This window comes from Eulemur rufifrons, chromosome 29, assembly GCF_041146395.1.
Source record: "Eulemur rufifrons isolate Redbay chromosome 29, OSU_ERuf_1, whole genome shotgun sequence".
Taxonomy (NCBI): Eukaryota; Metazoa; Chordata; class Mammalia; order Primates; family Lemuridae; genus Eulemur; species Eulemur rufifrons.
The window spans coordinates 19,482,317-19,502,830 of NC_091011.1; the positions used below are offsets into that span (position 1 = coordinate 19,482,317).

General features: G+C 32.8%; 1 protein-coding gene across 1 annotated transcript in view; it reads left to right on the plus strand.

Moving 5' to 3' along the window:
* Positions 1–20,514, plus strand: part of DPY19L2 (dpy-19 like 2) — a 132,914-nt gene that overhangs the window by 84,606 nt on the left and 27,794 nt on the right. The window contains exons 13-16 of the mRNA XM_069461860.1: positions 4,097–4,177; positions 6,153–6,254; positions 7,726–7,797; positions 11,957–12,003. Coding sequence (XP_069317961.1) covers positions 4,097–4,177; positions 6,153–6,254; positions 7,726–7,797; positions 11,957–12,003 — 302 coding nt within the window. The remainder of the gene's footprint in view (positions 1–4,096; positions 4,178–6,152; positions 6,255–7,725; positions 7,798–11,956; positions 12,004–20,514) is intronic.

Here is a 20,514-nt window from a genome sequence, read left to right on the forward strand (position 1 = left end):
GAAGGTGTTTAGAAACTAAGACCTGAGTGGTAGGTATACTCATTGCTACCAGTGTGTCCTTGCTTCTAGGCCCTTTCACTGTACATATGCGCATGCAAACGTGTGTGTATATCTGCAATCATGATTTCATAACCATAGCTCCAATTCCAGTGCAATGCTATAGAAAGGCAGACTGGGCAGACTCAAAGAAAAACACAATAGGCTGCGATCTCCTGAAACTTCATCTAGTGGTGGCACAAGGCACTTAGAGAGTGGGTCCAGGAAAAATACTCTCCATCTTATGGGTCTAGTATCCACTATGTCCCACCAGGGAGGCTGCCCATGTAAGTGGTGCCAGAAGGGATCAAACAAGAACCCTGCCCACACTAGTCATGCCAGAAAAGAGCTCTCTTCCCCCCACAAGCCTGGTGTCTTTCACCTTCCACCTAGTACCAACAAAACTTGGGAAATGTGTTTTTCCCCCATGGGCAGCTAAAGTGGGGACTGAGATGGAATACTAGGGCACCAGGTGAGTTAAGCTGACCAGAATAGCACTGCAAAGACTATGAAAACTAAATTGTTGTACCTATGGTACACAGAAGTAGGCTAGCACTTTGTATGCTAAACCTAAATAAGGAGACTATATGCTAAAATGGAATAATAAAATAGGATCCACAGTCGCCCACATTTTATCCAAAATGTACAGGACAGTAGAAAAACTATCATAGCAAGAATAAAGAAAAGAACAACTTGAATGAGAAAAGAGAAATCAACAGATGTCAACACTGAGATGAATAGGATGTTGGGATTATTTGAAAAGGGTTTAGAGCAATCATTGTAAAAATACTTCAGTGAGCAATTTTAAGTACTCTGGAAACAAATGAAAAGGTTAGAAAAATCTCACCAAAGAAATAGAAACTGAAAAAAAATAAAACAACTTAGAGATTATAGAACTGAAAAATACAATAGCTGAAATAAAAAAACTCAGTAAATGGGCTTGGTAGCAGAGTGAATATGACAGGAAGCAATCAGTGCACCTGAAGATAGCATAATATTGTGGAAATTACCCTATCTAAACCGAGAGAAAATAGACTGGAAAAAAATGACAGAGCCTCAGGGACCTGTGGGGCAATAACAAAAGATCTAATATTTGTATTATCAAAATTTCAGAGGGAATGGAAAAAGAGAGTGGGGCTGAAAAGTATTTAAGAAGTAATAGCTAAAAACTCCCCAAATTTGGCAAAAGATATAAACCTGCAGGGTTAAGAAACAGCAATTCCCAAGTAAGACAACCCAATGAACCCATGACAAGATACACCATAATTAAACTTCTGAAAACTAAAAATAAAGAAAAAATCTTGAAAACAGGCAGAGAGAAATGACACATTACCTGTAGGGCAAAACTGATTTGAATCAGAGTCAACTTCTCTGAAATTACAGAGGCCAGAACATTGTGGCATGTTTGTCAAGATGAAATACTTCCAATGAAAGTATCCTTTGGGAACAAAGGGGAAATAAAAACATTCTCAGATCAAGGAAAACTAAAAGAATCTGTTCGTAGCAGAGAAATCATTAAAGAATAAAGTTCTTGAAACAGAAAAGAAATGATAAAAGAATCTTAGAATATAAGAAAGAAAGAAAAAAACAACAAAATAGATACACATGGAGTAAATATAATAAACTATTCTTCTCATGAATATTTTCTTTTGTGTGCTTTTATTGGGTTTGTTTTGTTATTCTTTATCTAGCTTTTTGATTCAAAGATTTAGTTCATTTATTTTTACTCCTTCATTTTTATTGATTTAAGTTTTTGAGGCCATGAATTTTCTTTTGGTCATTGGTTTAAATATCTTCCTTAGTTTCTAATATGGAAATCTTATTTGCCTGGTACACTTTTTCCATCATGTTGTTTTTTACCTGAATCTGAATCTGTTTTAGTTTGTCTCTTCTGTATAGGATAGATTGGGTCTCTTTGTTTGCTTTGTGAGGTGATTTGAAAATATTTGTTATAAATTTTATTTGTATTTTATTATATTTACTTTGTTTCTGTATGATTCTCTTCCATTTTTAACTTTTTTATATTTAGAAAAGTTAACATTATTTGCTCAATAATTGCATATTCAAAACTATTTCTATAACTTTTATACTTGAATGACAGATAGGCTGGATGTAAAGTCCTTGGTTCTCATTTTCTTGAGTTTCTTGAAAATGCTTCTACACTGTTGTCTTGGTTGTATACAAGTCTTATGCTAACCAAATTCTCTTGCCCTTGTAAATTATGTGACTTTTGTGTCTGGAAGTTCTGAGAAATTTTTCTTCATTTTTAATAGCTTTATCATGTGTCTTGAGTTAGTTTACCATACTGGATTAATTTTTCCAGGACCTAATGGATTCTTTCAACTTTCCAAATGTAGATTCAGGTTTTCTTTTATTTCTGAAAAGTTTTCTTGTAGAGTAATTTAAATACTAGTTCTGATTCACTGCTTTGTTTTTCTTTTACAGGGACTTCATTTATAAGTATGTGCCTATCTTATGTTTCTATCCCTTTCTCTGATCCTTTTTACTTCTTTCTCTAATCTTATTTTTGTTCTTTGTGATTGTTTTACTGCTTTTACTTCAATGTCTTTATTAAATATTTAGTTGAATCTCTTCTCCTTTAATCATCATGATTTAGTTTTCATTTTTTAAAAATATTCTCCTTTTCTTCCATTTCTTTTCTGTGTTGAATAAACTTTTTAGTTCTTTGTTTTTTTTTTCCATTTCTGTTTTTAGTTTCTGAATCTCTCATTTAAGTTGCTTTTTTATATCTCTGAATGCTTATTTGAGGATATTTAATTCAGCTTCTAGTTCTGCATAATAGTTTTCTTTTGCTTTGTGAGATTTTATTGTTTAGTAGTATGGATTTCATCAGTCGAAATATTTGTCAATTTTTTCTTATAGAAGCTTTGTATAGATACATGGGCATCTTTTATCTGATTATTTTTGTGGACAGGATTGATGTTTTCTAGTCCGAGTGAAACCTCTTCTATCGATGTAGCATGGGTTTTTTTCAATGAATATTTTTTTCCTTGTGTTTTCTTTTTGTGATGCCAGCAGTGACTGTCTTGATTTTTTTTTTTTTTTTTTTGGTTCTCATTTGCCCTTCCGGAAACTCAATTTTCCCCTCTCTCCCTTTTTATTCTCCTTTCCAGAAGTGATGCCTTTCTGACATCAGTACTTTTTATCCTGCACACTCTTAGGTCCCTGCTCTGTAGTACACTCGTCAATCTACCAGGGCTCTTTTTACACTTTGGTGGGCTTTTCTCTTTCTCAGATTATTTTAGTTCAGTTTTGGGCCCCTCACTTTCCTCTTCTTTCTTCTGTATAGTTTTATGAGTTTCCCCTCCTTCTGCGCAAAGGCTTAGGTCAGAAACTTAAGGGATAACTCTAAGGTATTTGTTCTTTCCTGTTTACAGGTAATTGAAGTTTATACTGTTATCTGTTGTCTGTATATGTGATTGTATTGTTCTACTTGTTGGTTGATATACAGAGAGATATGAACCTAGGCTGCTATCATTTTCCTCAGGCTACCCAGAAGTCCACATTTGTTCCCTTTTTAATCAAGGCTAGCCAAAAAAGTAAACAAAAAACAAACAGGAGCCTCCTTGTTACTTTTAGTTCATATTTTTCTTTTTAAAAGGAAAGCTTAAATTTTCAAATTTAACATTTTCTTTTCTTGAGGAAGATCTCATATAATTATACTTCTACAAGAGTGGTAGAAGAGCTTTTAATTTAGTGTTTTAAAAAATGGATTTTTAGCTGAGAAATAATAATTGGAAACAAACATGTAACTCTTCTTTTTTCGTAACAGAAATTGAAAAGAAATAACTTTTAAAAACTTTCTTTAGATTTAAGATGTGTAGAATTTAGTCTTGTTATGTGTTTTATAGAAGTTTCCATTCTTTGCCTTTAAGAAAAATTTTCTAAAGGAGCATCTCTTTTTGTAAACATCACTATATATACCTCAGTAATATACTTCACATGATTAAAGTTTTCCTATGCTATTTGTAGGTATAACTGAATGTTTTAACTGGGTAATTTATAATTTGTAAGACTCGACTACTGTTATATTTTCCAGCTAATTCAAGGTAGTGCTTGGTGGAGTGGAACAATCATTTTGAAATTTCTAACATCTAAAATCTTAGGTGTTTCAGACCACGTAAGTACTTTATAGTTAAAACATAAAAGTTCTTATAAATATGTAGCTGGATGAAAACTTAGGAACCATCTATTCTTATCTCTTTGTTTTACAGAGGGTTAAGTGCCTTCTTTAAGATCCTCAAGCTAATTAGTTATTCCCAGAGTTGAGTAATAAAATCCTGCAGTTCACAGTTCAGTGATTTTTGTGAACTGGCGAGAAGAAAGTGTATCAGTGAATTCTTAGTCTTTTAGGGAAAAAACTAATAATTTGTTGAGTATTTATTTGTTTATATTTCAGTTAAAATACAAATAATCCATTTATTGCAGATGTTAACATAAGCAACTTGTCCTTAGCTTTGAAATAAAGAACTATTTCTAAATTTCAATAGAGTTTTATCTGTTTATAAATACAGACTAAAATTAAGATGTAATTTGATACTTTTAAGGCCTTTCTTACTATAAAAAAAGAGAATGGTAAAAATTCTCTGTCTTTTCATTTTCTAGACTATCTCCATGTGATATTTTTGTTTGTTTTAAGGCTAATGTCTTAAATAATGGCCCTTTTGAAAGTCTAGGTCCCTACTTAACTAACTAGGTTAGGGAATAGAAAGCAGTGCATGAATTTACTTTTGATTTCTAGCACTTTCTATTTAGAAATAAGCATACATGTGTGTATCTATGCTATGCAATTAGGGCCCTGTCGGATGATGAAATTATATTAACTTAACAAGGAATTATAGTACTCCCCCTAAAAGGTCCAGTGCTCTTGCTATTCAATAAAACACAAATAAGTGTTTATGCCAAATAAAATTTTTAAATGTAAGCATTTATTTGCTATTCATTTCTAGCTTTGTATAGTGGTTTATTAGGTTTATTTGTTGCTGTTGTCCTCTAGGATGTCTGACATATTTCCCTTTTTTCTTTCCCTTTTATTGTTCTTTTTATTTTGTAGGGTATATATTTTATGCTGAACTTTGTTCAGACTTTCTAAATTATTTATCTATTAAGTTGGTCTGTAATTTTGTTTCTTGTCTTACTCCACATTGCCACCCAGCTCTTTAAATCTTAAAAGAAACACCCACACACCCTATTGGTGGTCCTAAATGACTTCCTTTATGTGACAGCTATGAGAAAGACTTAAAATGATAGTGGCTTTTGGTTAAATTATTCCTAGTCACCAGGACTACTCTAAATTAGAAAACTGAAGTGCAACTCTAAATTACTCTTGAGTACTGGCAGATAAGAGGAACAATGAAGGAATGAAAACCACTGATAATTATCAAACTTGTTATAAAATAACTTCTTTCCCTATAAAATAAATAATTTGAATTAAGATTTTACATACCAAATATTTTTGTTTTTCTGGCCGTGTGAGAATGCAGTGGAAACATAATTGTCTCAGCAACAGTAGGTCGTAAATAATCAGTAGAAAATAAGAGTTTTACAATGGGTTTAGTTATTGGTGTTTATTTTTAAGGCCTTTGAGATCAAGTAACTAAAAGTGGTATGTATAGTTGTTGAAATTCTTATGAGGATCAGCTCTCATATTTATTGGCTTGAATGTATGTCTAAAAAATGTCAAGTACCAAACATTATAATCAGTGTATGAAGCTTTGTGACAATGACAATGTATAGAAAGTTTGTTTATGACTTATAATGTATGGTGAAAGGGGTTAAATAAAATGCTTTTTCATGGTAACTGCATGGTGATTTCTTCCCAGCAGATGATTTTAGCTCACTCTTTATCTTCTCTGCTTATTTTTTTCTGACCTCTTTCTACTTTTCATTTTTATTAATATTTCTCTTTATTTTCAGTTATCTTAATAAGCCAGCACATAGTACATTTGATTCACTCTAGGTTTTTGTTTTCTTTGAGAGACGCCTATGTACCTTAGATTTATCTGCTCTATGAACTTCATTATCCTTATATCAAACCAATTACTGACTACAATCATTTGTGTACTTTTAATTCATTTTACTTTATTTTCTCCCAGATTCGCCTGAGTGATCTTATAGCAGCTAGAATCTTAAGGTACACAGACTTCGATACCTTAATATACACCTGTGCTCCTGAATTTGACTTCATGGAAAAAGCGGTATGAATATTTCTTTATTTCTTCTTTCTCTACAGGTATGATGGGTTTTTGCTCTTTAGTTATTCTTTCAATCTAAAACTTAAAATTTTTACTCAGAAACACTGTGTCAGTTTTTACTATAACTTTTGCTAATCATATGGCCTTCCTCACCTGTTTTATTTATCTGTAAAATCAATGACTAATAGCTCTTATCTTAAAGAGTTATTGATGATGGTTCAATAAGATAATCCAGAAAGAATACTTAATGTAATATATGACCCATAATAATTACTATTATTATAAATCAATTACTTTTAATAATCTAGGCCACTTGGAAATATGGGACCATTCAGGAAAATGAAATCTAAATTCTTACTTATTTTTAAGAAATTTAGCTTTATTACATTTAGTACCCCAAATATTATGAAATTTTTAAACATAATATTGCCAAGAAAGGTATATTTCTAATGGGTTTTCATGAAAGCATAAAATCCCTTCTAAGTAATAGAAATGCATGGTATTATCCTTTAAAAAAGCTCCTGTTGTTAAGCTTTAAAATATTTGCCTCTTTGTAGAATCATGGAGCATAAGATCAAGAAGATACCTTAGAGACCATGTAATATAATTCTTTCATTTGCAAAGAAAGAAAATACAGCTTAAAAGATTTACCTAAAATATATACTGAAGCCAATATTGGGACATGGATGCTAATGGATTCTAGAACTCCCAATCCAGTGTTCTTTTCTCTATCTGCAGCTTAATTTTTTCTTCGTATAACATGAAAAAGTTGTCCCTGGATTAGTCCTTGTCTCATAATTATGAATTCTAAATTAGTGGTAAATATACAATTAAATTTTACATTATTCTCTTATCTATCCAACCAGTTATCTATTCGTTTAAAATCTATTATTGACCACTAATTATCTGTGAGGCAGTTTGCTATGGGACTGCAAAGAAGAAAAAGATTTGGTTTCTGCTTTCAAGAAATATATAATTTAGTTATATGGTAAATCACTCCCTATCACAATAATAGGTCATGAGAATTATTTAACTGACATTAATTCTGTACTTATTCAAAGTCTCAGTAATTACTTTGGTTAGCTTTCTTCCTCATTAGCTCTAGCTTCACTAATGAAAATAATGGAACTAAACAGCACAGAAAATGATGATGTAGGACCTAGGGATCAGTAAACACATATTTTAAAAGTTAATATTGTATAAATAAAAACAAAACTGAAAGAAAGGGAAAAAAGACTAGCTAATTCCAGGTTTAATAGTTTTTATCATTAATTTTTTTGAATACTTCTTATAACTATTTTTGTAATTTTAATTCTTATATTAGAATGTGGAAGTTGATGAATACATATTCTGCTACTGATGAAGACTTTTACCTTTAAGAAATTTTATCATGGCAGTCAGTTTGACATAGAGGTTTGCTAATTTAATGTAAAATTCAATAAATAATGATTTTGAATAATTTCCTATATTTCAGACTCCACTGAGATACACAAAGACATTATTGCTTCCGGTTGTTATGGTGATTACTTGTTTTATCTTTAAAAAGGTATTTTTTCTAATTTATCACTTGTTTTTGGATTCAAGATAAAGACTATAATAGATTAATGCTAATTGCTCAGAATTCCATCTTATTTTGGGGGTGAACTCTTTCTCTCTCTAAAAATTTGTTTTTTATCCAGATGAACTAGTATATGGGTTTTTTAGAAAGCCATATTATAAAAGTTATTACTTATATCATTTATTCTTTCAAAATATATTAATCACTCACTATGTACCAAGGACCACGTTAATATCGTAGGTACACTGGGACAGATAAAACATGGCCACCTCCATCTTCAACTGATAGTCCTGGATTATGGGGGGCAGTTTGCAAACATTAAGCAAGTAATCACACAAATGACTAAAGAACTGCAATTATTATAGGTACTATAAAAGAAAACTACAGTGACAACTTTAGTACCTTTCGAATATACAGCACAATCAAGTCTTGATCTATTTTGAGTAGACATGCACAGAAAAAAATTGTATAGCCATTTAAAAATAATTTTCTATATAATCACTGTTTTCACAATAGAAGAAAATACCACAATAAAAGAAATAATCTTTAAAATACCACTAGCATTCTCCAGGTAGTCAAAAAATTTAAAAAATAAAATAAAATACCACTGGCAGATATTTTTGTTCTGGGTATGATTTATCTATTAATAAAAGCATGGGTAAAAACAGTGGGTCCTTGAATTTCTAACAATTTTGAACCATCTTTATTTATATTGTTTACAAGTTGTCTTGCCTTAGTCGGTGTATATTTATTTTATACTTTTAAGCAGATAACAGTCATGTGATTTCTCTACCACCATACCAGCTGTGGTTCTATTGAAATGAGTTTTCTGTATTTAAAGTGAAATTGTATACTTTCTTTATATAATTCCAGTTCCCATATTTCTCAGTCCTTTGTTTTCACATAGCATATGAATAATTTAGGAGTGAGAAAGGCATCTCCCTCCACATCTCTGTTGTTTCACCCTTGATTCAGTTCCCTAGGGACGCTTTGGAGAAAGTCAGGATAGAGGAAACGAGAAGGAGTGGGTGAAGTGTGAACAAGTTTGCCACTCTCCAGCCCCTTGCCCGTCCCAGCTCAGCTTGAAGACTTTCTCCACTGGCATGTTTCTGTTCCATCACAGCCAAATGTGGCCTATTCTTATAGGATTCCACTTAGAGGGGCTAATACATGAATTAGCTATTCAGTGGAGAAACAGCTGGCATGGGAGAAAATGATAATTAGATCTGCTATTGCTATATTTTTAAAATTAAAATCCAAGGCTTAGAAATACTCAACTACTCCCCAAACACACCACAGCCCAAACTGTGTATGTACACTAGCAGGCACATAAGCACACATGCGTGTGCCCATCCCTGCAGCCACCAAAGCTTCACTCCTTTCTCTGCACTTGCTTATAAACCTCTCAGTCTTTAAGTCTTTATTTGTCCTATTGTGGCTTATTTTTCACCCCAAGGATACTTCTGATGAGCATTTAAATTTTCCGTTGTGTAAGTCACTTCTGGTAAAGAAAAAAGGAAGGCATATCTAGTATGACTTTCCTGTGACAGTATTGAATCTTAAAGTCCTATAAATGAATATACTCTCGTATTGGCATCTGCTTGTACATGTGACTAGAATCTCATTTACATAACTTCATGCATAATAAATTGTGATATTAGCATTATGTATCAGTTTCTATGGAATTGGAAACATTTTTCTATGAAGGATGCTCTCGAATCAGTGAAAAAAATTACAAATTCTAAACTTAAATTTCATTTTAAATTAGAATCCAAATTCAACTATGATTCTTTTTCAACATTTGTCTGAGTTATAAAATACATGTCATGCAGAGTGCAAATTTTTCAGTCACCCATAAATTTTTTGTGTTATCAGTTAAGTTGCACACAATTGCTGCCAAAGCTTCTTGGACCAAATTTAGCTGCCACATTCACCTTCCACTTCTCCCTTTCTCACACCCTCACCATCATTTGGTACATCTTGATGAGTGCTCTTAAGCCTTCTGTAGCAGCCATTTCAGGTTAAAACAGAGATCAGAGAAGCAGATAAGCCCATAATTAATTTGATAATATGGAGTTTTGAGTGAAGTAGGAATATAGATGTGTGTAGGTAGGTAGGTAGATGGATAGGTGGATAGATATTATTAATTTTCTTGGGAGGTTTACATAAAATAGTCTCTGAAAGTGCATGGAGGAGGCAGCCTCCTTTGTGCACACCTACTCACCCCCCTACCCTACTCCCTTTCCCAGTAAAAATGGAAACTCACAGCACTAGTTATCCACATACAAACACGTGCTGGGGAGTCTGCGGCCCTGGAGCCACATGTGGCCTTCTAGATTCTGGAGTACGGCCTTTTGACTGAGTCCAAATTTTATAGAACCAATTCTTTTAATAAAGGGATTTGTTCTGTGAAGTTTGGATTCTGTCAAGGGGCCACACTTGGGGATCAAGAGAGCCACATGTGGCCTGAAGGCCACAGGTTCCCCAAGTGGACAGCTTGAAGATCTACTCCAACACTGTTTTTATAGAAGGGTAAGTTATTCCTAAAAGAAGTTATTTGTCTGGGGCAGAGCTGGGACTAAACTGTTCCTGAGGATTCACTTAAACATTAAAAAATACTTCTTTCCTGGGTGGGATATTTTTTTTTCTCAGAGAAATATGTAATTTAAGAGGATATTAATATATATACTTACTATATCCAGAGAAATTGGGGAGAAGTTACATTTTTAAATTTTATTTTTAATTGACATAATAATTATACATGTTTAAGGGGTACAGTGCAATGTTTTGATACATGTATACAATGCCTAAAGATCAAATCAGGGTAATTAGCATATCTATCACCTTAAACACTTATAATTTCTCTGTGTGGGAAACATTCAAAACGTTTTCTTCTAGCTATTTGAAAATATATAATATATTGCTGTTAACTATAGTCAACCTATAGTGCTACAGAACATTAAAAGTTATTTCTCCTTTCTAGTTGTAATTTTTTACCCATTAAGCAAACTCTTTCAATCACCATCTCCATTTCCCAGCCTGTAGAAACCACTATTCTACTCACTACTTCTGTAAATTCGACTTTTTTAGCTCCTACATGAGTGAGAACATGCTGATTTTACCTTTTTGTGTCTGACTTATTTCACTTAACATAAAGTCCTCCAGACTCATGCATGTTGCCACAAATGACAGGATTTCATTCTTTTTTATGGCTAAATAGTATTCCATTTCTTTATCCATTCATCTCTTGATGGACAAAAGGTTACATTTTTAACACAAAAGTAGAATGCCAAGGGGTGGAAAAAGGAAAGATCAGAAAAAACAAAAACAACCACCATATGAGAATCTGGGCTTTATGTGTAAGACATTATATATTTGTTATTTCATTCATTCAACAATTACCTGTAAAATGTCTACTATGTGCCGGTGAGTCAGACGTCTTCTCCTCATGGTCTTTTATATTTGAAAGTTGTTTGGCTGAAGACCATGCCAAAAATGCAAGCTTAAAATGCTATTATAACCAAGAGATGAAAGAAAATTCCTAAAGCATTCATTAATGTGCAAATGATAAAAAATGAAAATTTTCGCTGAGAGAAGCTGAGCACTAGTAGGTGCAGATGAGGTAAACTCCTGGGGCAAAATGATAGAAATAAAATAAAGAAGGATGCTGATACTAAAGACATCTGCTTACACCAAGTGTCTTGTAATCCACTGTCAGTAATTAGCTTGAGATGCGAGCAGGCTCTAAGTTTCCCCACACCTGAATAGTATCTTCTAAATACCTTACCCAGGCCTCCCACCCAGGTGTTCTGAATCAGAACCTCCAGGGGCAAGGCCTTAGTAAAAACCCCTCCGATCAGGAAGTGAGGGAAAGAAGAGTGGGTGGGTGGGTGGATGGGCAAGCACTCAAATTCCATATCTGGAAGAATAACAGGAAAGTCAGCTCCAGGAATGTGGGAATCTTCTGGACCTGGAAGCTTGAGGCATGGATGCGCCCTCAATGTGGTGAGTAGGCTCCTCTGTTTCTGCCCTACCTCTTCAGCTTTCTATTACAGTAACAGCGTCTCTATTTATATTAATGAATGAAAGCATTTTAAATGTTACAACATTCCTTAGAAAAGTTTCATTGATTTGGTTCTATTCACAGACTGTTCGTGATATTTTATGTGTTTTATCTACAAACACTTATCTAAGGTAATTATATAATAGTTTTTAAAACATACTATATTTGATTATTAAATAACTTTAATGTTTTTCAAATGAATGTACACATTAAGTTTCAGCATTGTGATTAAGAGAGGAGATATGAACCAAACTTAGATGTTGTCTTCAAAAAAAGCTATTATTTTTATGGATTTCTTTTGTGTATTTGGACTTGTTTTGGAAATATTTATATTTGTAAACTAACTCAAAGTTTAAGTTCATTTAGTTTAATTTTAATGTATCACTAGAATTTAACATCAGTAAACAAAAGTAAGCTAAAGTTTTATTTTGGCCATTATTTTTCGTTTTTTTAACTTTCTGAGAAAGCATAATTATTTGTTTTTCGGAATATTTTTGGCAGCAATATTTTTCTACATTTATTGTTAAAACTATTTGTTGTATTACATTTTTTGATAGTTTTGGCAAAGTTACTAGAATTAAGGCATAAATAGATGCCAGTAAAATATAACATGATTCATATAAATCACATAAATTGCTACTGGACACAAGAAGTAAATTATAAAGGAAACTTTCCTTAGGGGAAATCTTATCTCAAATTACATTTTATATTTGTAGATATGTTATTTGATTTTATTTAATGACTTTTATCCTTTAGAACATTTTTAGATTTATAGAATAATTGAGAAGATAGTACAGAGAGTTTCCATGACCCTCATATGTACCGCATGCATCCATTTTTAATAAACAGTTTTGTTAGATAATAAACAGCTACTTAAGATCTTAAGTGCATTTGTTGAAATCATTTCCAATACAAGGGGGATAATAGACCCACTCTATGTTGCTCTAGTCAGATGGAGCCCAGGGGAATATATCTTGATATTCTAAAGAGAGCGTATTTAGAACCCTGAAAGGTATTTACATAAGGAATATATGAAGGGACTTGGGATATTTAATTGAATAATAGAAGATTGAGGGGTACATGGCAGCTATCTTCATTTATTTGAGAGAGTATAATGTGGAAGAGGACATACTTAAGGGGGCCAATGGGTGGAAGATTCTTAGCTCAGGATAAGGAAGTCTTTCTTATTGATCACATATCTGAAAGTGACAGGGCTGTGGAGGTAGGGGTCCTTTAAATCACACATAAAAAATATTGTACATGCTTGTAGTAGTACATTAAAGTAAACAATGCATCAAGAAAAGAGAATATTACCGTCCTTTAGATCTACTCCTCAGAGATACTGATTGTAAGCAGTTTTGTATGTATCATTCTAGGAAACACATACAGAAACACAATATTTTTTTAAAAAATGAAATCTAATATTCTTATTATTCTATAACTTGTTACTTGTATTCAACAGTGTTTCTTGAGCATCTGCCTTGATCTTCCTCATACTTTTTAATGGTCCTAGGGTTTTATTGTTCACCATCATGAGTGACCACCATGTATTTAGCCATTCCCTTGTCAATATTTAGATTATATTTAACTTTTATCATAACAACCAATGTTACGAGTAATCAACATCCTTGTATGTATATCCTTGCACACTTATTCTAGTATTTCTATAACATAGAATATTTAAATTGGGACTGCTAAATCATAATTTTATAAATATCAAGAAATTTTAATGATGAGAGTGTCCATTTCCCTGCATCTCTACGAACACCAATGTTATCACACTTTTAACTTTTTATGATAGGTAAAAAAAAAAAAGAAAAATTCTTTTTAAAATAATTGTTTATCAGTGAAGTTTTGCATCTTTTCATATGTCTGTTGAATATTTAATTTCTTCTTGACCTTTACAAAATTGATTTTTAGTATTTTGTAGGGTTCTTTCAATAGACAGTAACCTTTTGTCTATTATGTATCTTAACAGTTTCTTCCAAGATTTCAATTTATGGTTTATTTATGTTTGCTTTCTAGAACTTTAAAATTTCTATACAATCATGACAATACATTTTGTTTTCTGTGTTCATATGTTGCTTGGAAACACTTCCCTACCTCAAAAACATTAAAATATTTTTCCATATTTTCTTTCATACTTTTCTATTGTGCCTATAGTTCATTCGTCACTCTTGAATTAATTTTGTAGTACAATGACATATAGGAGTCTATTTATCCCCTCAACTGAGGTATTGTCCAAATTCAATATCACATAATCTTTTTCATTCATTTGAAAGGTCAGTTTTTATCACTTAACCAATTAATTCTCATATGTACTTGAGTCTGTTTTAGATTCTCTCTTATATCGATCTATTTGTTTCTGAGCAAGAGCAACACAATTCCAATCCTCCCTTTATTGTTATCATTTTTCACATTTGCTTGCATTTACTTTTCTAGGTAAACCTTGGAATAAATGTGTTTAGAATTCTCCCCACCCCTGGTCACCCAACAAAGTCTATTGGAATTGCTGCAGATTCATTCAAAGAGAGCTTAATCTTTATAAGATTGAGTCTCTATCCCAGGAGTATGATACATATCTACTTATTAGACTACTCAAGTCACTTAACCCCTTTGTGCCTCAGTTTAATCATCCATAAAATGGGGAGAATAACACTGACCTCACAGGTGACCATATATAAGAAGAGTTAATGCATATAAAGGTGCTTAGAATTGCTGACAGAACAAACATTTGAGTGTTAGTTATTATTTTTATTGTTCTAATTGTTATACCTTAGTAAAACTTTATAGTTTTTTCCCCCTATGAGTTCTACTATGGTTTTTTAAATATGGATTTTATAGGGGTTTTTCCTTTTTTCTGTTAAAAATGATAATTTTTTTATATTATTAAATATATTTGTCATTGCTAGTTTTTAGGAAACCTGTTTGATTTCTTGCATTACTTTTGTATACAGCTACATTACTAAACTTTCTTTTCAATTCTTGTAGTTTTTCAAATGATTCTCTGGCTTTTCTAGGCAGGTTATCATATAATCTACAAATAATGAAAATACTTTAATAATTATACCCCTTTATTTTCTTGTCTTATGTATTGGCTAAAACTTCCAGAACAAGTTTGAATTGCAGTGATTGCTTTGCCCTTATTTTGTTTCTGACTCCAAGGTGAAGAATCCTTTAGTGGCTCACTGTTTCATTTGCTGTTAGTATGTAAAGGAAGTTTCCTTTCAATCCATATAAACCAAAATAATTTTTAAATTAAAAATGGACATTGAAAGTATATGGTGTGTGAATTATAACTCATTAAAGCTATAAAATACATGTTGAATTTAAAAACTGGCTTTAAAAATATTTTGGGGATCATTATATGGTTTTTCTCCTTTATGAATAGCTACACTAATAGGTTTCTTTTGTTTATTGTGGTAAGAATAGTTAACATGTGATCTACCCTCTTAACAAATTGTTAAGTGCACAACATAGTATTGTGTACCATGGGTACAATGTTATACAGTAGATCTCTAGAACTTACTCATCTTGCTTAACTGAACCTTTATGCCCATTAATTAGTAACTCCCCATATCCCCCCTCACTCCAGCCCCTGGTACCTAACATTCCACTCTTTGATTCTATGAATTTGACTGTTTTCTTAGATACCTCATATAAGTGGCATTATGTGATATTTGTCTTTGTATGACTGTCTTATTTCACTTAGCATGATGTCCTCAAGGTTCATCCATGTTGTCTAATATTGCAGAATTTCATTCTTTCTAAAGAATGAATAATATTCCATTGTATACATATATATATTCCACATGTTATTTATCTATTCATTGGTTGATAGACATGTAGGTTTTTTCCATATCTTGACTATTGTGAATAGCCCTGCAGTGAACATAGTAGTGCAAGTATCTCCTCAAGATCCTGGTTTCAATTCTTTCGGATAAATACCCAGAAATGGGGTTGCTGGATCTTATGGTAGTTCTATTTTAATTGTTTGATGAACTTCCATACTGTTTTCTATAGCAACTGTGCCATTCGCATTCTCACTAATAGTAAGTAAGGATTCCAGTTTCTATACATCCTTGCCAATACTTGTTGTCTTTTGTTCTTTTGATGATAGCCACTGTGACATGTATGAGGTGATAATCTCATCATGGTTTGGATTTGCATTTCCCTGATAGCTAGTGACATTTTTTCATATACCTATTGGCCATTTCTGTGTCTCCTTTGGAGAAATGTCTATTCAGGTCCTTAGCTCATTTTGTAACTGAGTTATTAGGTTTTTGCTATTTAGTTTTTGGAGTTGCTTATATATTAATATTTTAGAGATTAACCTCTTACCAGATATATGGTTTGCAAATATTTTCTCCCATAGGTTGACTTTTCATTCTGTTGTTTCCTTTGTGCACAGAGGCTTTTTAGTTTGATATAGTCTTGTTTGTTTTTGCTTTTGTTGCCTGTGCTCTTGGCATCATGTCCATGAAATCATTGCCAAGGCAAATGTCATGGAGCTTTTCCTCTATGTTTTCTTCTAGGAGTTTTAGAGTTTCAGATCTTAACTTTAAGGCTTCAATCCATTTTGAGTTGATTTTTGTTGTACATGGTGTAAGAAAAGAGCCCAGTTTTATTCTTTTGCACATGGATATCCAGTTTTCTTAACATCATTGCTGGAGACTATCTTTTCCCATTATGTAGTCTTAGCACAATTGTTGAGGATCAGTTGGCCATATATGTGTGGATTTATTTATGAGCTGCCCTCTATTCTGTACCATTCATCTATATGTCTGTCTTTATGCTGCTACCATATTGTTTTGAATACTGTATTTTTATACTATATTTTGAAGTCAGAACATGTGATGCTTTCAGCTTTATTTAGTTATTCATGGTCTTTTTCAGTTCCATGTGAATTCTAGAGTTGTTTTTTCTACTTCTACAAAAAATGCCATTGGGATTTTGATAGAGATTGTATTGAATCTGTAAATCCTTTTAGGATATATGGACATTTTAAAAATATTGTCTTCTAATTAATTCAAGTGGGATGTCTTTCCAGGTATTTATGTCTTCTTTAATTTCTTTCATTAATGTGTTATCATTTTCAGAAAACAAGTTTTTCACTTCCTAAGTTTATTCCTAAATATTTTATTCCTTTTGGTGTTATGATAAATGGGGCTGTTTTTCTAATATTCTTTACACATGCTTTGTTGTTAGTGTATAAAAGTGCAATTTTTATTTTTGTATGTTGACTTTTATCCTGCAACTTTACCAAATAAATTTATTAACTCTAACAGTTTTATGATGCAGTTGTTAGGGTTTTCTGTACACAGGCATACCTCGGAGATGTTGCAAGTTCAGTTACAGACAACAATAAAGCAAATGTGATTAAAAAGAAAGTCACATGAATTCTTTGATTTTCCAGTGCATATAAAAGTTATATTTACACTATAATGTGGTCTATTAAGTGTACAATAGAATTAGGTCTAAAAAAATGTGCAAACTTCAATTAAAATACTATATTGCTAAAAAATGCTAACAATCATCTGAGTCTTCAGTAAGTTGTAATTATTTTGCTGGTGGAGTGTCCTGCCTTGATATTGATGGCTGCTGACTGATCAGGGTGGTGGTTTCTGAGGGTTGGGGTGGCTGAGGTAATTTGTTAAAATAACAACAAAATTTGCCACATCTATTTGCTCTTCCTTTCATGAAACATTTATCTGTAGCTTATGATACTGTTTGGTGGCATTTTGCCCACGGTAGAACTTTTTTTAAAGTTTGAGTCAGTTTTCTCAAACCCTGCTGTTGGTTTGTCAACTAAGTTTTTCCAATATTCTAAATCCTTTGTTGCCATTTCAAAAATGTTCATAGCATCTTCACCAGGAATAGCCTCTACCTCAAGAAACCACTCTTTGCTCATCCATAAGAAGCAATTCCTCATCTATTCAGGATTGCAGCAATTCAGTCACATATTCATGCTCCAACTCTAATTCTAGTTCTCTTGCTATTTTTCACTCTATCTGTAGTTCCACCAAAGTCTTGAACCCTTAAAGTCATCCATGAGGGTTGGAATCACCTTCCAAACTCCTGTTAATGTTGATATTTTGACCTTTTTGCATGAACCATAAATGACATCTATAATAGTGAATCCTTTCCAGAAGGTTTTCAATTTACTTTGCCCAGATCCATCAGATGAATCGCTATCTATGTTAGCTGTAGCCTCACAAAGTATATTTCTTAAATAATAAGACTTAAAAGTTGAAATGGCTCCTTGATCCATGGGCTACAGAATGGTTGTTGTATTAATATTAGGAGACATGAAAATAACATTAATCTCCTTATACATCTCCATCAGAGCTCTTGGGTGACCAGGTGCATGGCCAATGAAGCAATAATATTTTCAAAGGAATCTTTTTTTCTGAGCAGTAGGTATCAACAGTGGGCTTAAAATATTCAGTAAACCATGCTGTAAACAGATGTTGCTGTCATCCAGACTTTGTTGTGCCACTTATAGAGGTAGAGTAGATTTAGCATTCTTAAGGGCCCTAGGATTTTCAGAATGGTAAATGAGCAATGACTTCAACCTAAAGTCACCAGCTGCCTTATCCCTTAACAAGAGAGTCAGCCTGTCCTTTGAAGCTGTGAAGCCAGGCATTGACTTCTGTCTTTGGCTATGAAAGTCCCAGATAGCATCTTCTTCCAATATAAGGCTATTTCTTCTACATAAAAAATGTATGGTTTAGTGTAGCCACCTTCATCAATTATCTTACGTAGATCTTCTGGATAACTTGCTGTAGCTTCTATATTATCACTTGCTACTTCACCTTGCACTTCTATATTACAGAGATGGCTCAAGAACCAACCTCTACTAGCATCCAAATTTTCCTTTGCAGCTTCCTCACCTCTCTCAGCCTTTATAAAATTGAAGACAGTTAGGACCTTGCTCTGGATTAGGCTTTGATTTAAAGGAATATTGTGGCTTGTTTGATCTTTTATCCAGACCATCAAAACTTTCTCAGTATCAGCAGTAAGGCTGTTTTGCTTTCTAATAACTTTTGTGTTCACTGGAGTAGCACTTTTGGTTTCCTTCAATAATTTTCCTTTCTATTCACAACTTGACTGTTTGGCACAAGAGGCCTGGCTTTTGGCATATCTCGGCTTTCAACATGCCTTCCTCACTAACCTTAATCATTTCTAGCTTTTGATTTAAAATGAAAGATATGAGACTTTTCCTTTTACTTGAACACAGTGGAGACCATGGTAAGGTTATTAATTGGCCCAATTTTAATATTCTTGTATCTCAGGGAATAGGGAGGCCTGAGAAGCAAGAGAGAGACAAGGAATGGCTGGTCAATGGAGCAGTCAGAACACATATGACATTTATCAATTGAGTTCACCATCTCATCATATGGGTGAGGTTCATCGTGCCCCCAAATAATTACAATAGTAATGTCAAAGATCACTGGCTGATCACAGATCACCATACCAGATATGGTAGTAATGAAAGAGCATGAAATATTGTAAGAATTATCAAAATGTGACACAGAGAGATGAAGTAAGCTTTTGGAAAAATGGCACCAATAAACTTGCCCAACAAGGGTTGCCACAAACCTTAGTTGCTTTTTGTCAGGATGATCTGTCCAATGCTGAAAGTGGAGTGTTGAGGTCTGTAGTGATTATTATATTGGGGTCTGTCTCTCTCTCTGTGGCTCTGATAATGTTTGCTTTATTTAGCTGGGCACTCCCATGTTGAATGCATATATATTTAGAATTGTCACATCCTCTTGCTAAATTGACCCCTTTATCATTATATAATGACCTTTTTTGTCTCTTTTTACAGTGTCTTGAAATCTATTTTATCTGATAGAAGTATAGTTACTCCTGCTATTTTTTGGTTTCCATTTGCATGGAACATCATTTTCTATCCCTTTATTTTCAGTCTATGTGTGTCTTTAGAGGTGAAGTGGGTTTCTTGTAGACACCATATAGTTGGCTCTTACTTTTTTTATCTGTTCAGCTACTCTATGACTTTTGATTGGAGAGTTTAGTCCATTTACATTCAACATTATTATTTATAGGAAAGTACTTACTACTGCCATGTTGTTATTTGATTTCTAGTTGTTTTGTGGTCCTCTTTTCCTTCCTTCCTTCCTTCCTGTCTTCCTTTGTGTAAAAGTGATTTTCTCTGGTAGTACATTTTAATTTCTTGATTTCATTTTTTGTGTATCTGTTGTAGGTTTTTGATTTTGAGGTTGCCATGAGGGTTGCAAAAAGCATTTTACAACCAATTATTTTAAACAGATGACAACTGTGTTTGCAAAAAAACAAAGAGATATTTAAAAGAAACTCTACACTTTAATTCCATCATCCACCTTCATTTTTTACTTTTTGTTGTTTCCATTGATATCTTTTTATACTATCTATCTCACAAAAAGTTGTCATAGTTATTTTTTTGATAAGTTTGTCTTTTAGTCTTCCTACTCAAGGTATAAGTGGATTATGCACTGCAACTGCAGCAATAGGGTATTCTGTATTTGTGTACCTATTGGTACTAGTGAGTTGTATACCCTCAGATGATTTTTTATTGTTCACTAACATCCTTTTCTTTCAGATTGAATAACTCCTTTTAACATTTCTTATAAAACAGTTCT